We start from the raw sequence: 20,292 nt of genomic DNA, 5'->3' as shown, positions 1-20,292 counted from the left end.
AAATTCCCACCCCTAGTTACAACAAGGTTTGGAGAGAATTTGCCAGATTCATATGTAAAGGAACATTTTTTTGTAGAAAGCCAAACCTTTCAGCCTGGACGATAGTGAGGTTCTTAGGTTGCCGCCTGCATCCCTCCTCATATAATTTCCTTAAGGATTATTAAAGTATTCTGATTCTGAAAGCCAACGACACCAGCGAAGGCTGGTTCTGCACTGAAGAAACTAAGTACTTACCTTCAACATATAGGAACAGAGGGGGCTGATACCCCCAAGATGATTCAAAAGGTGAGAGACCAGCTGCAGATAAAGTGGGTGAATTGTAAGCGTATTCAGCCCAGGCCAGTTGACTGCTCCAGGTGGATGTGTTGGATGATACTGCACATCAGAGGGTTGGTTCATTCTCTTGGTATGCTCATTAGTCTGAAGATGAAACCCAGAAGGGAGACTAATCTGGGCTCAAATCGAAGAACAGAACTCCTTCCACATGCTGGAAGTGAATTGAGGACCCCGATCAGAAACGATATCCATGGGGATTCCATGAAGCCAAAACACGTGATCTGTGGTGAGTTGTGCTGTCTCGACAGAAGCTTTAAATCATAAGCACCTCTTTTTTAAGGCACCCAAGATAAAACTTATAAAATTCTTAGGAAGGAAGGATGAAAAATTCCTGTCTGAAGTTTACAAAAATATATATGTATATATTTTTTTTGAGTAGAAGTGAGCAAACATTAACATGGGGTCAACGTTCATGTTATCTTTTGTAAAATTGCTTCTGCCTTCACATGCTTGCACGGAGCTTGATCTGGACATAATGCATTTTTGCACGAGTTACTTTTTAAGCCTCTGCAACGAAGGTCAAGCTCACTGACCATCCTGCATCTAATTCTTATATGAAAGCAATATATCAGCAATGCCTTGAGGGATATTTGCTGATATATAATTTGGCATAAACATTCACTTAAATTCAACAATGAACTGATTAGCATTCCATAGTAAAAGGTCAAGGTCCCTGTGAGCTTGCAAAAAATGTTTTTGGCAATGACTCAAGATTTCACATTCACATTGTGATTAAGTTTTACTGAAATAGTATAAAATGAGGGAGTAGTGACATTTATATATCAAAGGTCAAATCTGGTTAGACACCTGTGTAATTTACAGCCTGACTCGGTGGCAGAGATGCCTTCCACGGCCAAGGTTTTTGTTATGTTGAGTTTTGGATTCCTGTTTTATCTGGTTGTGATCCCATTTCTACTTTTGCTTCCTGTTCTTTTCCTTCCTCTCTCATTATCTGACCCACCTTACTGGCTTCACCTGCTGTTGTCTTTTTCACCTGTGCTTTGCTCCCTCCTGTGTCTCATTGGCTCACAGTGTGTATATAACCTGTCTCCTGTCAGATTCTAATGCTCATTTTCCTGATTTGTGTAACCATTATAGGTTCTTCTGTGGTGTAGACTTTTTTTTCCCCACATAAAGACTTGGAAACTTTCTGTCACGTCATCCTGTTTGCCTGTTTCCATGATCCTTGTTCCCAGTGTATAAGGATGAGAACAAGGACTATTTCTGTGTTCAAATGCATTATTCTATCTTTCATGAGTGATTATTCCTTTTGGTGAACAGTTGCTTGAAGTTTGTAGCCTGCCTACAAGTACAATTGGGGTCCTAGACGTAACTACAACAATTATTTGGGCTTTTGACTGCTTGGTTATTCTACTTTATTCATAGTCAGAAACTCTGGATACAAGTGGCAGAAATAAGCTTGCTTAAAAAAGGTTTTGAGCTCAACCTTACAGTGATCAGCTTAGCCATTCAGGACGAGTTCAGAGTGGAGCTGCTACTCCTCTCCATCAAAAGAGTAAGTTTGGACATCAGATTAGAATGCCTTTTGGGCACCTTGTATGGAAGGTTTATCAGACTTGTCTATATAGGAGCAGCTGCGGACTCACAACACACTGGAGATTATGCCTCTTGGAATGGCTTGAGAAGACCTCAGTATTCCCTAGGAGACCCCAGTCTCATAGCAAAATGTGAAATATTCATGACAAAGCTCATTTACAAAAAAATAGAATATGAAAAAAAATGTGTCAAGTCTGGCAGTCAAACCATGGTCTCTGGTGTGAGTGGTGAAATCATTCATGATGCCACCCACTCCTCTGCTTCCAAATGCAGACTTCTGGCCCTCTAAAAGTGGAAAATATTCACTTTGTGTACATGGACATGAATCAGTAGACGTGAAAATGGTCTGATGGAAAAATTGTGTTCATGCAAATGGTGGAAGGTGGAAATTCCAGGAACACATTAAATAGATTAAATGTCCTCACTATTTCATAAACCGCAATAAGACTGTTGCCCTGGAAGAAGAAGTGGCCAGGGAGAGGGAGGTTTGTCCACATTCCTGCATCATGCATCGATTTGTAGCTAATGGTTGGTTGCTATAGAACATTTCAGACGCTCACACTGGTAGTAATTACAATCACACACATCAAAGTTGAGGAAAGGTTAACTCAAGGTCCGCTCACTTCACGTTGACTTTCTCTGATCTCATGTAGATTCAAGAATGAAGTCCTTCATCTCAAAATCAACCCAGAAAATTTGCCAAGTAACAGGTTCTTCATCATTAAACACACGCAGACACCTTGTACAAGTCATACTACATCCAGTCATATCAAATTGTTCTGTCAACCATATTTAAAAATTTAGTACACCAGGCAAAAACAGTTTGTACATTTGTAATGAGCTTGAAAATCAATATTTTGTTCAACCACTGATATTATTCAGCACAGTCTGAACTTTCTGAGGTGGCTTTCTTTAAATAGTCTTCAGAAATAGTTTGCTGGGCTTCTTGAAGCACATTCAAAGCTCTTCTTTGGATATCCCTGCCTTTTGTTCTGTTTGCTGTGTCTGTTTCTTTGTCTGCTGCAACAATAACAACAACAACAACAACAATAATAATAATAATAATAATAATAATAATAATAATAATAATAACTGTAATAATGCCCCTTTTTTGTCAGGTTTAACATGGTCTATTCAGCTCCTGCCCAAACTTGAAAATGCCCTGGACGCAGGACACTCCCTTGTTCTTTATTTCCTTTTTATTCTCAATTACATGTATGGCAGTAGTTGAAAGCTGATCATCACCTTCTCTCCTTTGAGGATTGTGTGACACTCTTGAGGCAGGTAATTACACACAGCTGATCACACAGCTGATCACACTTTACCTAACAAGCATTATTATCTTCCTCCATCCACAGCTGCAGAGCTGGTTTTCTTGAGGTGAGCAGAATAATGTTCCATTCTGTTGTTTGAGTTTGGCTCTGGGGAGGCCAGTCCATGACTGTTAGTATTCCTTTATGCTGTGTTTACTGTGTTTTGAAGTCATTACCAATGACATACTTTCCAGATGGTGTGGATCAAAATCTGATGGTACTTTTGTGTGCTCATAATTCCATCAGTTTTAAAAAGATCTCACGCACCACTGACTTAAATGTGGCCCCAAACCATGGCAGAGCCTCTTTGACATTTTTCATATTTTCAACTAAAGAAATGGAAACAAACTGTGTTTTGTGACAGGTTTGTTATAACAAAGATAAAGCTACAATTTAAATTTTGTTCTTTGGTAGATTGTCGACTTGTGGGCAGTGTGTTGTGTTAAGTCCATGTCCAAAGAAAAACTTTTAAGACCTTCAGAAAGCCTGGGCATCTGTTGCACAGTTGCACAGTGTTGTGAACATGTTTTCACCTTCACACCAGCTCCTCCTTCTGTGCCTCACAATCAGTTTTCCTGTGTGGCACTGATACAGTGGCGGTTCTGTTCAGTGCTGGAGCTTACGCCAACTTAGTGAAGGCATTTAGGAGCACACCTGCAAGTGGAAGGTCATGGGAGATCCCAGAGTAGATCCAGACCACCAGATATATGATAGCATGTGGAAATAACGTTCCTCTGACTTTAGGGTTCCTGACTGAAATCGGATTGTGATCTGTCGTTACTGCACAACCGCATGCCTCGTAACACAACCAATCAGATTCCTGCATTGGAGAACTCACCAAGAACTCAAAATCATCTATTGCTGAGAGAAGGATGTTCTTTGGTTTTATACTCTTGCTGAATTTCTCCATGACTTTATAAAATGCTTTCATGTACCTCCAGTGGCTCACAGCCCGAGTACGACTGAGAGAAGCAGGAAGCCAGATGATGATATCCTTATCGGCATCCTTTTAATTATCATTTTTATCTTAATCTCCTATTTTCTTGTACATCCTTGCCTCCTACTTTCTTGTTACCTAAATACACTTGGAGAACTGAAATCTGACAAACTAAGCCCCGCCCCCACCTCCACCCAGCCACACTGCCTCACCCATCAGTCGCATATTTTACACCGAAGATGATGAATCAGCCTCTTCGGCAGCTTCCTGTGTAAAAGTATAGCAGCAACAATACACACACATATACACAGCAGTCCTTTCAATATGAAGGAGGGGATTTGCAATTTGAGACATTGGTTAAAGAGATCACTGTGTCCAGTTTGGTGAGTGTGGGTGTGTGTTTGTGTGTGATGGAGAGTGTGAGGGATGGATATAGAAATGAAACACGCTCACTGTGAAAAGCACCTGACTCAACAGTTTCCCCTTCACTCACATCTGTGAATCTAAATGAGGTGTGTGTTTCTGTCTCTCCTCTATGTGTGTGCGTGTGTTCGATGTGTCATTCATACACCTGCTCTCTTCTTCGGTGGTGTCACCAGACAATATAATGGCAAACATTACAGCAGGAAAATATTTCCATCTCATGTGCGTTTCTGGAGGCGACGCATTGTCACATGCATTAATGCATGAGTGTGTGTTTGTGTGTGTGTGTGTGTTTGTTTATCTGTTGTCGTTGTCCAGGGCAACGGTATAGGCCTGCTTGTCAATCAGGATTACTGTTACAACAAGCGTTACTTTGGCAGCAGTGACTGTTGGCAACCTGCTGGGTGTCACGTTAGTGTTGTGTGTGTGTGCGTGTGTGTGTTAATATTGGTGCTTCATTGAGTTTTAAAGCAGGAGTTTGTGTGTGTGTGTGTGTGTGCACGTTACAGACTCATCCTCCTCTCTAATAGATACTCTCTTTATCTCGTCCCTCTCAGGCTTTCTCCATTATTCTCTCTCTCGTTCTTCCAGTCGGCCCCGCTCACCCCCTGTTTATTATTCCCGGTTTCTCTCTCTCTGTCTCCCTTTCGTCACCTCCTCCCTCCCTTCGTCCACTCCCCTCGGTCATCATGTCTCCATAGCTTGTGTCAGATTATTTTCTTCAATTTTCTTTCCTTCCTTTCTCCTCACCTCCTGTTTCCACTTTTCTTTTCCACTTCTTCTGCTTAACGTCTTTTCCTTCTCCTTCTCCTCTCCCAGCCCTAATACTCCAAGTGTCTACTTCTCATCGTCTGCCCCCTCTTGTTTTCTTTCAATCAGCATCCAAACTGCTTTGTTACAGCTGTTTCTCATCTTGGTTCTACCTCTGTTGTCTCCTGTATGCCTTTTGCTTTCTGCATTTTCTTCCTTCCTTCCTTACACTCTGCTCCAGCCCTCATCTTTGTCCCCTCTCCTCCTTCCATTTTTTTTGGTAGTAACAATTTTGTTTTATCATCTTCCTTTTGGATTTTTTGTGTCCTCTCTTCTTATTAGGCCACCTGAATTGCAACAGACACCCCGTCCTCTCCTCCTCCTGTTTCCCTCCTTTCATCGCTCCTCTCACAAACTCCAGGAGCAAAATGCACCATTGTGATAACAAAGTTTTCACAGGGATTATTTCCTCAGGTTTTAGCTTATTCCTGTGTCTGTCAGGTGACTGACAGACAAACGTAACGAAGCTCAGATATGGAAACATTCAGCTCGGCTAAAAGAAATCGAGAGGAAACAGAAAGTTTGCCCGTGTTTATTGTGGATTATCTCGCCGTAGATGCCGTTTCAAAAACTTGAAAAAAGCCGAAGTAAAAATGGCTCCCCGTGAAAACTTCTCCCTGCAGGCGGCCGACCTGTCGGCTCTGACTTCAGAGGATTATCCTTTAACCCCCTGAACCCTGATTCCACCTTAAATTTCTCCTTTGATAGGTTTGAAAGGTTCAAAGACTAAAACAAAATCCAGCTTCATATGACACCATCACATATTCTGTATGGATTTATTCCAAGGCGTGAGTTCGGTGTGTTGAAGCTTTGAAATCAGAGCCAGGGAGGAGATAAGTTCAGGGCAAATTCGAATATGATGAATTAAATTAAGGGTCTCTTCACGGGTAATTTAAAGCCACTGCAATTCTGCTTAACCAACCACGCTTAATGACTTAATTTTATTTTTGGAGGCAAATGGAGCAAATTGGGGTTAAAAGGGAAAGCTATGATTTGTATCGTTAAACGCTAAAGATTTGGCAGCTGGTAGAGATTATTTTGTGTCTTTGTGTTTAGGCACTTTTACACATCACAGAAAGATTATTTTCAATTGCACTTATTTATATTCGGTGGCTGGGAGGCCATGAACACACAGGAAAGCAGGAGGCAGGGAGAGCAGCAGCAGCATCAAGAGGAGGGATCAGTGAGAACAGATACACTGCATGGAAGGGAAGCTGTGGTTGAGGTGGGTTTCAAAGCAGCTTGCAGAGCAGCTTGAGGGAGTGGAAATGCAAAAAGGTACCTGCTGAGCCAGTGGTCATGGGCTGGCGCTGACATCAGCTCATTGGCTGGAATTTCTTCTAAGATGAACTTTGTGGCCTGCCTGAACTGATGCTGTCGAAGTATCAGTCAGCTGCTGCAGAAAAAAAGACAACTAGTGTCATCATTATCATGTGAGTGAGCCTCCTAGATTTACATCTGTGTATGTGCTTGCACAAATACACATTTATGTATGTTTTGTTCTCTCCAGGCATGTTATTCAGCAGTTCCAATCGATAGCGCTGTAGATTGCAGAGGCTCCCGCCTCGCAGTTAGACAAAGTAACCTAGCAGTAAGTTAGCTGGTAGTGGTACAGGTCGTCTACTAATCGAAAGGTCAGTGCTAGCCCTCTCTAAATAAAAGCAGGTGAAGTGAAGATAACTTGTAATTGGGGGCTAATTGGTGTTTCTCCCTAGTCCTGCATAGCTGCAAAGTTTGGAAGAATAACTGCACTTCGCTTCTCCTCTGTGGGAATATTAACGAGGATGAGTCGGCAAAAGGAAATCTTAAATAGTTAATAGCCCCAAATCACTTTATTTATGCCTTTCGCCTTACTTATTGTTTAATCTAAAAAAAACAGGAATGTCAGGCTCAGTTTTTACTTCTTTGATGGTGAGATTAAAATATTTGTTTAAGGTTCTGTAAACTCCTGACAGGCAAATAATCCACCAGAATGTGATATACTGTGATACTCTTGCGTTGGTTATACAGTATGTTTAATGTGATGGTGTACAAAGGCTTTCAGACACAACCTGAGCATTTGAGCCTAAACTGCAGTTTCAGCGACTGAATGCAGTGAAATGAATGAATTATCTGCACCTCCTCTGTAGTGATGACGTACAGCCCTTCAATATTACGTCTCCAGGTCCAAGCCTCTGCTGCGTTGGCTGAACCTCTCATCCTTTCAATGTGCTGCAGTGCTGTGTGCCTTGTTTCTTGAAAAGAGATGAATCCTAGAAAGCTATTCGGTTGTCATTATGCCTGTTTTTTTTATATACAGAACAATTCAAGCATAGTGCACCTTTAGGCGAGTTTTTAACCCCTTATTTGATATGTACAGCTTTTCATCAACAGAAAAACCAAAATAAGTTGCACAACACATCTTAAAACATTTGTTTAAATGCCCGATTTAGCAAATGCGATACAAATTAAAAACCATTTATGGAATTAACATGTGCTTAATTTTTTAAACACATTTGTCAGTTTGTTCAGTAAACGTATGTTTCAGACTCTAAAAGGTTTTAAAAGCACGTGTGGCCCTCAGGCTCACCGATAGTTTAACGCCTTTCAGAGTAACTAAAGTTTTAATATGAACATCAAATTCACATTATTATAGCAAATACTTCAGAGAAAGCAGCAACACGTGAATTACTAATACTCATGTCTGGATGGTGTCAGCTCAGAGGCTCTCTGGGTTGAAATTTTGTTGCTTTTGGTGCTTTTTTTTATGGCATCTGACAGCACATCGGGCACTTCTTAGGTCTTTTCCTCACCGATTCATGTTTGATTGACGCAGTTCCTCTAATGTCCACGTTAGGCTCCTTAATCTCTGTCTAACTTCTTTGTCCTTTTTCTCTGACCACCAGCCGATTACACCAGAACTGAAGTGATTTAAACATCCATGGCTAATGTCATGGTGGTCCATCTTTTACAGTTTATGCTCTCAATGTACTTTTCTTTTCTTGTCTGAGCCATGACCTTTTAAATGAGCAGCCATGTAGTAACCATGCTCAGGGGGGCAAAAACATCAATAAATTAAGTTAACAATCTTAACTTCACTAACCATCCAAAACATCGCTGCTTAGTCTAGTTTTTCATCTTTGCTATTATTATGGGCTTTTTACTGTTTATTATATGTGATCAAACAAGTCACAGCATCATCGGGACATGCAGTGATAAGTTTGTAGAATCTCAGCATTTCACTCCCACAGTATCTGTTCTCATATTATCCCCAATAAAGAGCAGCCTTTGTAAGGCTGGAAATGGAGAGCTGAGAGAGAAACTCAAAGCCAGGTTTCAACACTAAGGTTGTCGAAACGCCTAAGAGCAGCTGTGAAGCATTTGGAAGTCCCAGTATTTTCAATCTTGTTCCCAGTGAAGAGAAATTGGTTTCTGTTGGGCTTTACAACAAGTTTGACTATGTTACACGTAAGGAGACACAGCAGGTTGGCTTCATGCTTTTGCCCTGAGGCAAAAAAAGAAAAGCAGCTACGCGAGGTTTCATCAGACTACAGTGCAGCAGTCCTATTTATTTATTTATTTTTTTTGCTTTGTGTAAAATGTATTTATACTCCTCTGTGAGTCACTCTCATTCAGGCTGTGGACTTTACCTCTGACAACATGACTGTTCATGTTGTACAAGCTGTCCAGAGAGAATATTCCAGTTCTCTGGATGCAGATGAAGCTGTAGAGAAAAATATCTGGTTTGTTTCAACTCAGCTGTTTGACTGCATGTGGGAGTCATCTTCAAGACTTTGAGGAGTTTCAACATTAAAGCAAAGGTTTGGGAGCAAAAGAAGACAACTTTGGAGGACTGAAACAAAAATGTTCTTCATTACATCCAACAAAACATAAAATGATATCTGTATGGATTTATGTGTTTATCAATATTTAGAATTTAAATGATGTAGTCTTCCAATTGATTTCTTCAAATCTAAATTTCATTTAGCCATTGATACATTTTTTTTTGGTCCTGTTTTTAATTTTTCTTAGCAATTTGTGACACTGTGCAATTTTCATTAACTGATGCCTAAACCTATAAGAATCAAAACAAAAAAAACCCTATAATTATAATAATAATAATAATAATAATAATAATAATAATAATTATTATTATTATTATTATTATTATTATTATTATTATTATTATTGTTATTATTATTATTGTTAATAATATTAATAATAATTAATTTGCCTTTTTTGATATAATTTATTTCATTTTTTTTTTTAATTACTGGCAGTTTTGGACCAACAGTTGTTCACAATGCACATGAAAATAAAGTTGAGTTTTTTGTGTAATTTGTTATGAAAACTGAGCCTTTGGTTTGAAACAATGCACCAAAATTACAGGGAAAAACTGTCATAAACTGGAGCGATCTGAACACTGGCTGAACAGCTAGCTTTGGTCTGAAATGGATCCAATTAGAGGCAATGCAAATGATAGTCGACCTGAACACAGAGAGAAGTCGAACCCTGGCAGTGTTCAACCAAATGAGGAGCAGCTGTAGTGGAACAACAAGCAGCCATTTTTCCTCACCAGCTGCTTTAAAAAGCACATTTTCTCCTGCGTTGATGATGATGACAGCAGCCTGCTGTGATTCACTCAGGTATCACATATATGGATTCACACGCCCCAGCATGGATGGAGAAAGAGTTAAACAGTTAGACTGAATGAAAGAGGAAAGGAGGGAGAAAAATAGGATCAAGAGGAGGACGAGAGGACTTTGAGAAAAAGAGAAGAATGGAATAAAAGTAAAAAAGACTCGTGGCAACATAAAGGGACTGTGCTTCAACCTAATTAGACTGCAAATTTGTTTTAACGTATGTTTTAACTGGAAACCCCTCTTAACCCAATGTTGTAACCTTCCATTTAATGTGAACTTCCCCCTCCTAGGAAATGTATCTGCAGGTCGGGTTGAAGCCGCCAGCAATGATTAATCAGCGTGGAAGGTGATGGCATGGTTATGTCAACGTAGATTTTCCGCTGAAGCATAAATTGGACATTAATGGCATCTTCTCATTTCTTTTTACTTTGTTAGTTTCCTTGTGTTTTTTTCTCCTGTTTTTGTCAAATTCAGTCACTTTAATTTTAAACTGTGTAATTTTAAAACTGTATGTACTGTATATTCTGTGTATTTATTATCTCACTCTTATTGCCTGTTTATGCCCTGTCCTTATCTTCAACGTCATGCAGCTCTGTTGTATCTTAATTGCCCCTTGGGGATAAATAAAATCTTCTGATTCTGAAATAATCTGTTGTGCATCTCCCATGTTATATTCATGTTATTTGTCTTTTATTTAAAATTTTTGTGGTCTTATGTGGTCCTCCGTACACCATTCCTATGACTGGGCTCATAAAATAATGTGTAAAGCCTACATTGTTCCACAATTTAGAGAATACTAGTCTCACAATAAGATGTACAATTATTATGCCTACTTTTGGCTTGTGGCCTTTATCGGGATCATCATAACACATGTATATGATGGGCTTTGAACCACATGACCACATGCCAAAAGGCGTGTACTCCGTTCACTGATATGTGGCTGTACACGATTTGCATGTGCTTTAGAACTGTGGTCATGCCCATCATTCCTATTTTATGATACACTTCTTAATAAAGACTGCAATTTGAATGCATTGGTCTAGCAATTAATTTTCCCTTCAGATCTTTTTTCTCTTAACTTTGAAAGCAGGTGAAGTCAAAGCAACAACAACCTACTCTGCTTCTTAAGATTACTGGACTTGGAGGACTGCACTCCAACTGTGCAGTCCTCCAAAATGCCAACAGCACTCTTGACTTGATATGTAAACTGAATGTCGGTTGGTTGACAGTTTGGTTTGAACAGGAAAGGAGAAATCAGTGAAGTTTATAAGAAAGAGGAAGAAGCATTGGGAAGAAATCACACCACACAATAGAGGACAGTTTTCCTTGTTTTCAAAATTGCCTTTAATTCATAACAGAAAAAGTCTTTGTGTCTTTGGACATCTCTCTTCTCTGTGGCAGTCTGCAACACCAACAGAAACAACACCAGCAGTGACATAGTTACAACAATGAGACATTGGTCTGTGGATTATGAGGTGAGAGGCCTCAGGAAGCTGTGGTTTGTCAGTCTTGTTATTTTAGCCGTAGTTTTCAACATGTCATATTTTAATTTAAAGGTTGGTAGTTCGAGCCACCACTCATCTTGACTTTATTCCTCTAGTCTGCAAGCCAAAGCATGCTTGGGGAGGATATTGAAACCCACTAAAACAAAAAGATGCATCCCTGAGTTACTGGGACCTGTTAGTCCTGCATGTGCAGAACAAAAGAATTGTATGAATTTGTGTGAGCTTTGTAAAGTGCTTTCCGGTGCTGTATAAAGCACTTCCATTTACTTGTCGATGTTGAGGTGTTTTCTTTCATTTTTACTGGCATTCATAACTGCTGATATCTCATTCTTTATGTTTATTTACCGCTAAACATCAGCTACGTTGCCAGTGACCTGTTAAGGGTTGTATTACCTTCACATTTAGCTCTTTATATGGAACTCATACATGTTTGCCATTTCCCAAATGAAAGTGGTTCACTGGTGAAGTCATCTTCTATAATCTTTACCCAAAATTTTTTTCTGGTAATAATCCTTTTATTCCTTTTTCTTTTCATAGCTACTTGGCAGTAACTCAGTTCAGTCCTATCCACGCCCGGAAGGCCTTCCCCTGCTTTGATGAACCTGTCTACAAGGCCACATTCTCCCTCACCCTCCGCCACGACCCACAGTACACCTCGCTGTCCAACATGCCGGTGGAGAGCAGCTCGCTGTCGGATGAGGACGGCTGGTTGACCAATCACTTTGCCCGGACGCCTCGCATGTCCACGTACTACTTGGCCTGGGCTGTTTGCAACTTCACCTACAGAGAGACGCAGACGGACAGCGGCGTGACGGTCAGTCCCAACACACAAACACTGACCACTACTGCTGTTGATGCTGTATTAGCCTGTTGAGGAAGTTATATATCTTCTAGTGATGGCTTATTTTCAGAAAGCATGAGGTTTGTAACACAACTCAGACTCACAGCTACAGGCGTAAAAAATAAAACGAAGAGAGAAGAAGCACAAACGAGCGCACCTAAAGGTAAACACGTCTAATAAACACAATAAATAGACACCAGACTAAATTCATGGAGGCAAAATAACAATCTCATGATCTAAATTGAATTATCTCTTTTCACAGAGCGTGGGAATTAAGCTTTTGTGGTGCTCTAATTCATTTTTTAAAACATTTCTGCTGTGATCTTGACTTAATGGTCTCATTATGTACCAAATACCAAATGTTGTTGATTCGGTGGCAGCCCCTTTCTTCTTTTCTTCTGTCATTGCTGCTCTGTTTTCTTCTGGGACTAATGTTTGTCTTGAGGCTGAGAGAAAAAACTCTTATGATGAAACCTGTGTGTATAAAACATGAAACACAGCAGTCTGTTCTCTCAACATAATGTCACATTTTAGCCCCCCGTTAATCTCCAGACTAAGTTTCATATCATTGAATCCTAATCTCTGGAGTTAAGACACTAAATATGAGCACAACCGTTTTCTTCAGACAGTAATTGGCATAATGAAGTCCTGATTTGGGAGTACGGGTTTTATATTTCAGTGTACCCAGAGAAAAGGAGGAGGACAGAATATCACTTTTGAATTCAACATAATTAAAGCAGTTTACCAGTGATGTTAGTGCCAATATGTATCATAATCATGCTCATGCAAATAAATAAACTGCTATCTAAATGTGGTTATGAAGATATCTGTGAGACTAGAATGTTTGGTGGTAACCCTATCCTACCTGAGCCTATCATTTGGAAAAAGTCAAAGTGGAAAAGTGGAAATGGCCTGTGGTTCTGTCATTGTGAGGTTTGGTTTATATTCTTTGGTTTTTTATTTTTATTATTTTGTTGGGAGTTTTATGCTATGAAGACTTTGGGTTTATCAATATTTCATTTCCATGTTTTAATATTTTTTTCTTGCCTCGTCAGTATCCCGTTGTATCGTGTTATCAAGTCTTTATTTTTGTTTTGTGATTCCCATTTTGTGTGTTTCTTTTTTACCTTGTGCATTTTCACTGGTTTGACTTTATTTGGTTTTGTCTTAATTAGTTTCAGCTGTGTCTTGTTACCTTGGTATTTCCACTGTTAGCTTGTGTACAGTGATGAACATATCCAGTTTGTCTTTTGTCTGAGCATCTGTTTACCTGCACTCACATAGACCTCACATTCGGATCCTATTCTGAAAAAAAGTGAAAATGTCAGTTAAAATTGGTTTATTCTTTGTTCTCCAGTCACCAAGTCTTGGGATAAAATTTTATTAAACCAAAAAATTCACAGCATTGCGGCTGCTATCATATTCAACAACCAGTACCAACTTAGGCCAAATGTGTCTCTGATGTTTAAACATGTTTAAACATTTTAACTTCCATAAACATGGTGTCATGATCTTGGGTCTTTTGACCCAGCGTTTTAAGTTTTGAGTTTATTTTGTTCATTAGGTTATCTAAGTTCATTTGTTATTAGATTCCCCTTGTGTATCCAACCCCATTAAGTCTCCCTTGTCCTTCATGTGCTTCATGTCTGTGTTTCTTAAGTTGTCATGTTTGCGTTTCATTATGTTTCCCATTTTATTTTAAAAGAGGTCCAGTGTTCCTGCATTTTGTTTTACTCTTCCCCTGTGGCGTTGTTATGTTCATGTTGTGTCTACTGTGCCTTTCTGTTCCATTTTTCAGGTCCCTATGTTCTGTCTCCCCAGTCTGTTAAGTTTACATGTCTTGAGTTCCGTCAGTGTGTTTCCTGTTTTACTTTCACAGTCTGTCCTATGTTAATGTTTCTAGTTTTGCTTCCCTTGTCTCGTCCTGCCTAATTACTCTCAGCTGTGCTCTCCTCCTGTGGCTCATTCCCCCTCGTTATCCCTCAGTGTATTTAAGGCCCATGTTTCTCTTTGTCAGGGTTGCGTCCTTCTATCACAATACGGCTGTGTGCAGGCAAGAGTAGGACCCAAACTCGCAGAGACAAAAAGTAAACTCAAAAAACACAGCTTTATTGCTGGTGTGGAGTGGGACACGAAAAACAATACAAAACTAAACTAGGAAAACTAAAGCACAAGGAGCCACAGGGAAAAATCACACAGCTATGAGGGAGGACGCAACCTTGACAAAGAGAAACATGGGCCTTAAATAAACTGAGGGACAACGAGGGGGAAGAGAGCACAGCTGAGAGTAATTAGGCAGGACGAGGCAAGGGAAGCAAAACTAGAAACATTAACATAGGACAGACTGTGAAAGTAAAACAGGAAACACACTGACGGAACTCAAGACATGAGTTCCACATGGGAAGAGTAAAAAAAAATGCAGGAACACAGGACCTCTTTCAAAATAAAATGGGAAACATAATGAAACGCAAACATGACAACTTAAGAAACACAGACATGAAGCACATGAAGGACAAGGGAGACTTAATGGGGTTGGATACACAAGGGGAATCTAATAACAAATGAACTTAGATAACCTAATGAACAAAATAAACTCAAAACTTAAAACGCTGGGTCAAAAGACCCAGGATCATGACACATGGAGTCGCCTTTATTCATGTTGACCAGCACCAACTCCGTCAATCTGCTTCATGTCATAGACTGAATGTGTAGTCTGGGGTCAAGCTGAAAGTAAATGATTGTGACATTAGCTGGTGCTGTTTGCTTTAAGCTCAATCTCTGCCATTTTTTTATGTGAAACGTATCTAGGACTTGACCAAATGTTGTAGTTTAAAGTATTGTTGCTTTATCTTAGGTCTACATATCATAAAGGTGCCATAAAGTGTGTCCTTTGTGGTCTGCTATATCAGGCGGTGTAACTGGCAGTAAATCTCCATCATTAACAATGACAGCACCTGATGCATTGTCGTCTCCTCTGCCTCATTTTTATTCCAAATTTTTAGTTTGCTTAGAGATTATTGCTCAAACACAAAACGTCTTAGACTGAAGACACAGGAGCTGTGAACCAACAGATATGCAAGTATGTAGTAAGCAAACAGTTTTTGGCTTTTTTTTTAGATGCTATTGACATTATTGTAACCATAATTATTCACACATGGAGTGGGTTATAGTTAGCAATATATTCAATTCAATTTTATTTATATAGCGCCAAATCACAACAGAAGTTGCCTCACTTTTGATATCCTTATCAAAATTTGTGGAATTTAAAGATTAGGACATTTCTATATAATGACAATCGCTCGATTCATTTAAAAAAAAACAACCAAAACACTCCATCAGTGCTTTAACACACAAAGGTCAAGTACTTTTCAAACGTACATAATGAAAACCTGCAGTGAGTTAGAGTACTGCTGCAGCTGATCTGGCCTCCACAGTCACTCAGTCTTAATCCAGATGTCATGGTTTGGGACGAGTTGGATGGCAAAGTGAAGGAAAAGCAGCCAACAAGCAGGGGCGATTCCAGGTTTGTTTACTTTTTAAACGGTGGCTTACAGGGGATCAAGAACCAGTCACGGCTGGCCTGTGGGAAATCAGAAAAATTCAATCAGAAATAAAGACAGCATTGAAAATTGGCTTAAGGAACGCTGCACTCTCCTCTGTCCCGCTACAGGTAACATGGCAGCAGAGAATAACAGCGGAAGAGGCATTTAGATCCTGTACTGAAGAAAAGCAGCAATACTCAATGTTATTATTGCATCAGTCGTTGATTCATGAATGAGTAAGCTGCTTCTGTTTCAAAGCTGGAGCTTGTTTTATTACTTTTTGTACTAATCCCGGTTATCTCAATATATATTATATCCCAAAATGTTAGATTTGTATCAAATATTATTATTTTAAATTATTTGCAATACCAGTTATTGAACATGTCAAGCATGTCTAAGGAGTACAAAGTATAAGATTAGCATTAGTACTACTAATTTAAAATAGTGAATTGTCATATTAACCTTGGCCAGATTTATATAAGAATTAGTAATAACTTTGTCACAGGTTTTTCAACTTTTAGCTGAGTGTGATGTCATAGAAAGAATAATTCTTATGTGGACATCTCTGGTGTGCTTCATTGACCTGCGATTCAAATCTTCTGTTTACAGAGGAGCAGGCAATCAGGAGAAAGTTGTGGTGGATTATTTTGAAATATGACTCATTCCAAGCTACCCTAACTCCACGGTGATTAAATGTAACTGTACTACAGTGCAGCACTTGAGTAAATGCAGTAGTTACTTTCAAGCATTCTTGCTTTCCATGTTGTCATCCAGTAGCATTGGGTTGACAGGCTGACAATACTGCAGCCCAGTAGCTTTGGGAGGACCCCAGGGGGCAATTATACTTGAAGGGGGGAGGTTCCACTGCTTTAGACACTCCTCTGCCAAGAGCTCAGCATGTGTTGGAGTCTCTTCAAGACTGTTGGAGAAACTCCAGGAGAGAATCTCATGGAGCTGGCTGAGAGACTGAGGAGTGTGCAGAGCTTTTCTAAACCAAATAAGAAACCTACAATTTGAAACAAATTTCCAGTTGTTAACATGTTTGTCCTTTGAAGACATTTCCATATTTTATTCACTTCAGTATTGATCCACAATGCAGAAGAAAAACTCTTCAGCAGGTCTGTCAGGACTTTACATGACTGGTAGTGTATGTAAATTTATTTGTAAAAACTAATAGTAATCATCTATAAATAAATGTATAATAGCAAAAAGACCTAGTTTTGTTGCTGTGCCTTGCTCTGCTGATGTTGCTGTGATGCGTTTTCATCTCTACACTGTAAAAAAAAAAAATCCTAAAATAACAGTAATATTCCGGCAGCTGGGGCACCAAAATAATACCATAAAATAACAAAAAATAACTTTCTTATGAAAATACAGTTATTTTCAGTAATGACAATACAGTTTGTTGCCCTAATTTTACATGGGATTTTGCCTTTTTTAGGTGCTTTTAAACATTAAATTAGGAACATTTTAATGTGATTAAACAATGAAATTACCTATAAACAAGGTCAAAAAATACGGCAATATGAATAACAATACTTAATGTACAGAAATATACAGTTAACAGTTGGTTTAAATAATAATGGATTGCATTCATATAGTGCTTTTTGAGACCCTCAAAGTGCTTTACAATTCCACTTTATAATTCCCCTCTGGCCATCACCAGTAGGTGGTAGGTGAAGTGTCTTGCCCAAAGACACAACGACAGAGAGTGTCCGAGCCGGGGCTCGAACCAACAACCTTCTGATTACAAGTCGAACTGCCAACTCTTGAGCCACAATGGCCCTAAATAACAATAATAATAATAATAACTAGAAAGCGAAAATTTCAGAAGAAATTTTAAGTGTGCCTATGCCGCTGCTAATCAGTGTAGTTTGCCATTCATACGGCTACAGAGAGCAAAACTCAGCAGAGCAGCCATTCTCCACCATGATCTATGGTAAAACCAAACACCGCTCGCGCCTCACAGATGACAGCTTACAGTTTTGTGTAAAGATGAGGTGACTTCGTACAGCCCGTGGTACAAAGTCCCATTGTACCACGGCAAACCCAACAATGTTTGCATGAACACGCTTTGTAGCATTACTTTATTGACCACTTTTCACACATGGTTGCTGTACCCACACAGCCGGCTGTAGCTTTTCATCTCACAGCCCAACACACACCAAAAAAAAAAAAACAGCCGAGAGAGCACAGACTTTACGCCTGAGAGGCGTGATTGCAGATGCCGCTCAGGTGGGTCCACCTCCCCTGCAGCAGCACTGCAGACCACGGCCGCCACACACATCAAACATGTAAAATAAATATTTGTGCACTTTTGCATTCACTTTTTGTTTTTTGTTATTTTTACACAGTGTTATGAATGATTAACAATGGTCTACAGCCAATCTTGTGTATTAGTATACAAACTTTGGTTGTAAGATTCAGATATCTATTTAATAAAAGCTAAATATTTTATATGAGAGCAAGAAAGAAAAGTATATCTTTGTGTCCCCCTTTCCCTGTTAATGCCCTACATGGACCCCTGGCTAAAGCTTTGCTAGACCCGCCCCTGCACAGTTACCAGCTGTCAGCTACACAAAAAAAGGAGCTTGGTGTTATTTGTCTCTCAGAAACAGTTGATAACTTTCCTTCAACTCATTCATGTCACCTAAAAGGTAAACCTGTTTCTCCATCACCAGTTCAGCTCTGATGATTCAGTAAGGACATCTCCTGGTTTCGACCAGCCCTTTTTACAGCTGTGGCTCCAGCAAACATCAGCTGATACTAGAAATTAAAATCAAATGAATTCTAACAACAGCTTATCAAGCTTAAATGTGCTGCTGTTGTTTAGCGCAATAAACAAACGAGAGAAAAGCCGATCATTGGTCAGTTTCGTGATTGAAGTTTCAACAGGCGAGAGAATGACAGGGGAGGCTGTCATAAAGTTCAACATCAGTAACTTAGTGCAAACACAGCTGTATAGAAACTCCGTCGTGCTAGCTAGCAGTAAGTGATTGTAAAAAGTCAGCACAACGAAAATAAACTACACCTAAACTCGGTTTATATGTGACCCAAATAGAGTGCAGTTCATAAGTTCTTACCTGAAATTCAGTTAACCTGACGCTCCGACCGGCAGCCGCTTGCTTCTCCTGCCTTCGGTTTCCCTTATCCACGATTGAGCTCCGCGTTAGCCACCACCGGTCTATCGGCGGCCGCCTCGCATGTGTCTTTCCCCGCATGCCCTTTCTGTCATACACCAGTGGCTAGCTGCCCTCTGTTGTAGCTCCGCGTTAGCCACCACCAAGCAACTCAGTTAATTTTTCCACATTGACCAGCATCTGGACAACCACCTTTCACTGTTTATACCATTACTAAAATGAATAAATGAATCATTGGCCCATATAAACGGAGACACAGGCTATTTGTGAGCGATCGGGGGGTGAAACGAGTGTAAGCTGCCTCACTGAAAGCCAAGCCCGGGTGCTTTCGAGCGAAGCGGCGCTAGCCGTGCTAGCTAGCTAGCAGGCTAGTAGCAACATAGAGAGAACTGTTGCTAATATGGGAAGTCTTGATAAAACGAGCAGATATTTGAAGTTTAGACAGCTACATTCTCGCCTGAAAATATCTTAAAAGTTTATTTTGTGACCTAGAAACACGAATAAGAGGAATATAAAAACGAAGTGGCAGCTGCCATTGTTTCACTCGGTAGAGGCGTGCTATGAATTGTGGGATATGGAGTTTTCCACCAAGCATACACCCTTTCCCTTACCGCAACTATTCAATGGTTCGAGCAACCTTAATACTTCCAATGGCTCCTGAAAGCAGCGAGGCTGTGCGCGCCATTGATATTCTCGTCACTACGGTAACGCAAATATGGGTAGACAGGCCGTACTACTCCCGGCATACCACTAGAGAGAGCCAACACACCACAAATGAAATCTGTTTCTATGGGGCCAAAAGTTGAATCTTTCTCATGGGCCTAGAAATGGGCCAAAATTTGCACTAAAATCTAAATATATAAAAAACTATAAAAGTCATAAACACCAAAAGTCATAGCATACTAGTCCAGACCCAGCCGCACAAAATGATATAATATATGTAACCATTGTCTCAAAACTGTGCGGCACATAAGCGCGGGAAAATTTTCACAAAAATATTAATATTAAAAAACTATAAAAGTCATAAACACCAAAAATCATAACACACCATTCCAGATCCAGTCGCACAAAATGATATAACATATGTGAACCTTGTCTCAAAACTGTGGGGCGAGTTACGCTGCAAATTTTCAGGCGGAAACTGAATAATAATAATAATAATAATAATAATAATATGAAGAATAATAAATCCGAGAAATAGTAATAAGTGTGCCTCTTGGCATAGGCACACTTAATTATTTGATGTAGATCGACCGGTAAATTGAG

The 20,292-nt window shown here is 39.7% G+C and overlaps 1 protein-coding gene across 3 annotated transcripts in view; it reads left to right on the top strand.

The window, feature by feature from the left end:
* The window catches only part of LOC309692888 (thyrotropin-releasing hormone-degrading ectoenzyme-like), a 275,261-nt gene that overhangs the window by 35,184 nt on the left and 219,785 nt on the right, over nt 1-20,292 (top strand). For all 3 annotated transcript variants that reach the window (XM_082511733.1, XM_082511735.1, XM_082511734.1), the window contains exon 3: nt 12,041-12,317. In XM_082511733.1, coding sequence (XP_082367859.1) covers nt 12,041-12,317 — 277 coding nt within the window. The remainder of the gene's footprint in view (nt 1-12,040; nt 12,318-20,292) is intronic.

This window comes from Aulonocara stuartgranti (genome assembly GCF_965226115.1).
Source record: "Aulonocara stuartgranti genome assembly, chromosome: 17".
Taxonomy (NCBI): Eukaryota; Metazoa; Chordata; class Actinopteri; order Cichliformes; family Cichlidae; genus Aulonocara; species Aulonocara stuartgranti.
This window is presented reverse-complemented; position numbering and strand designations above follow the sequence as displayed.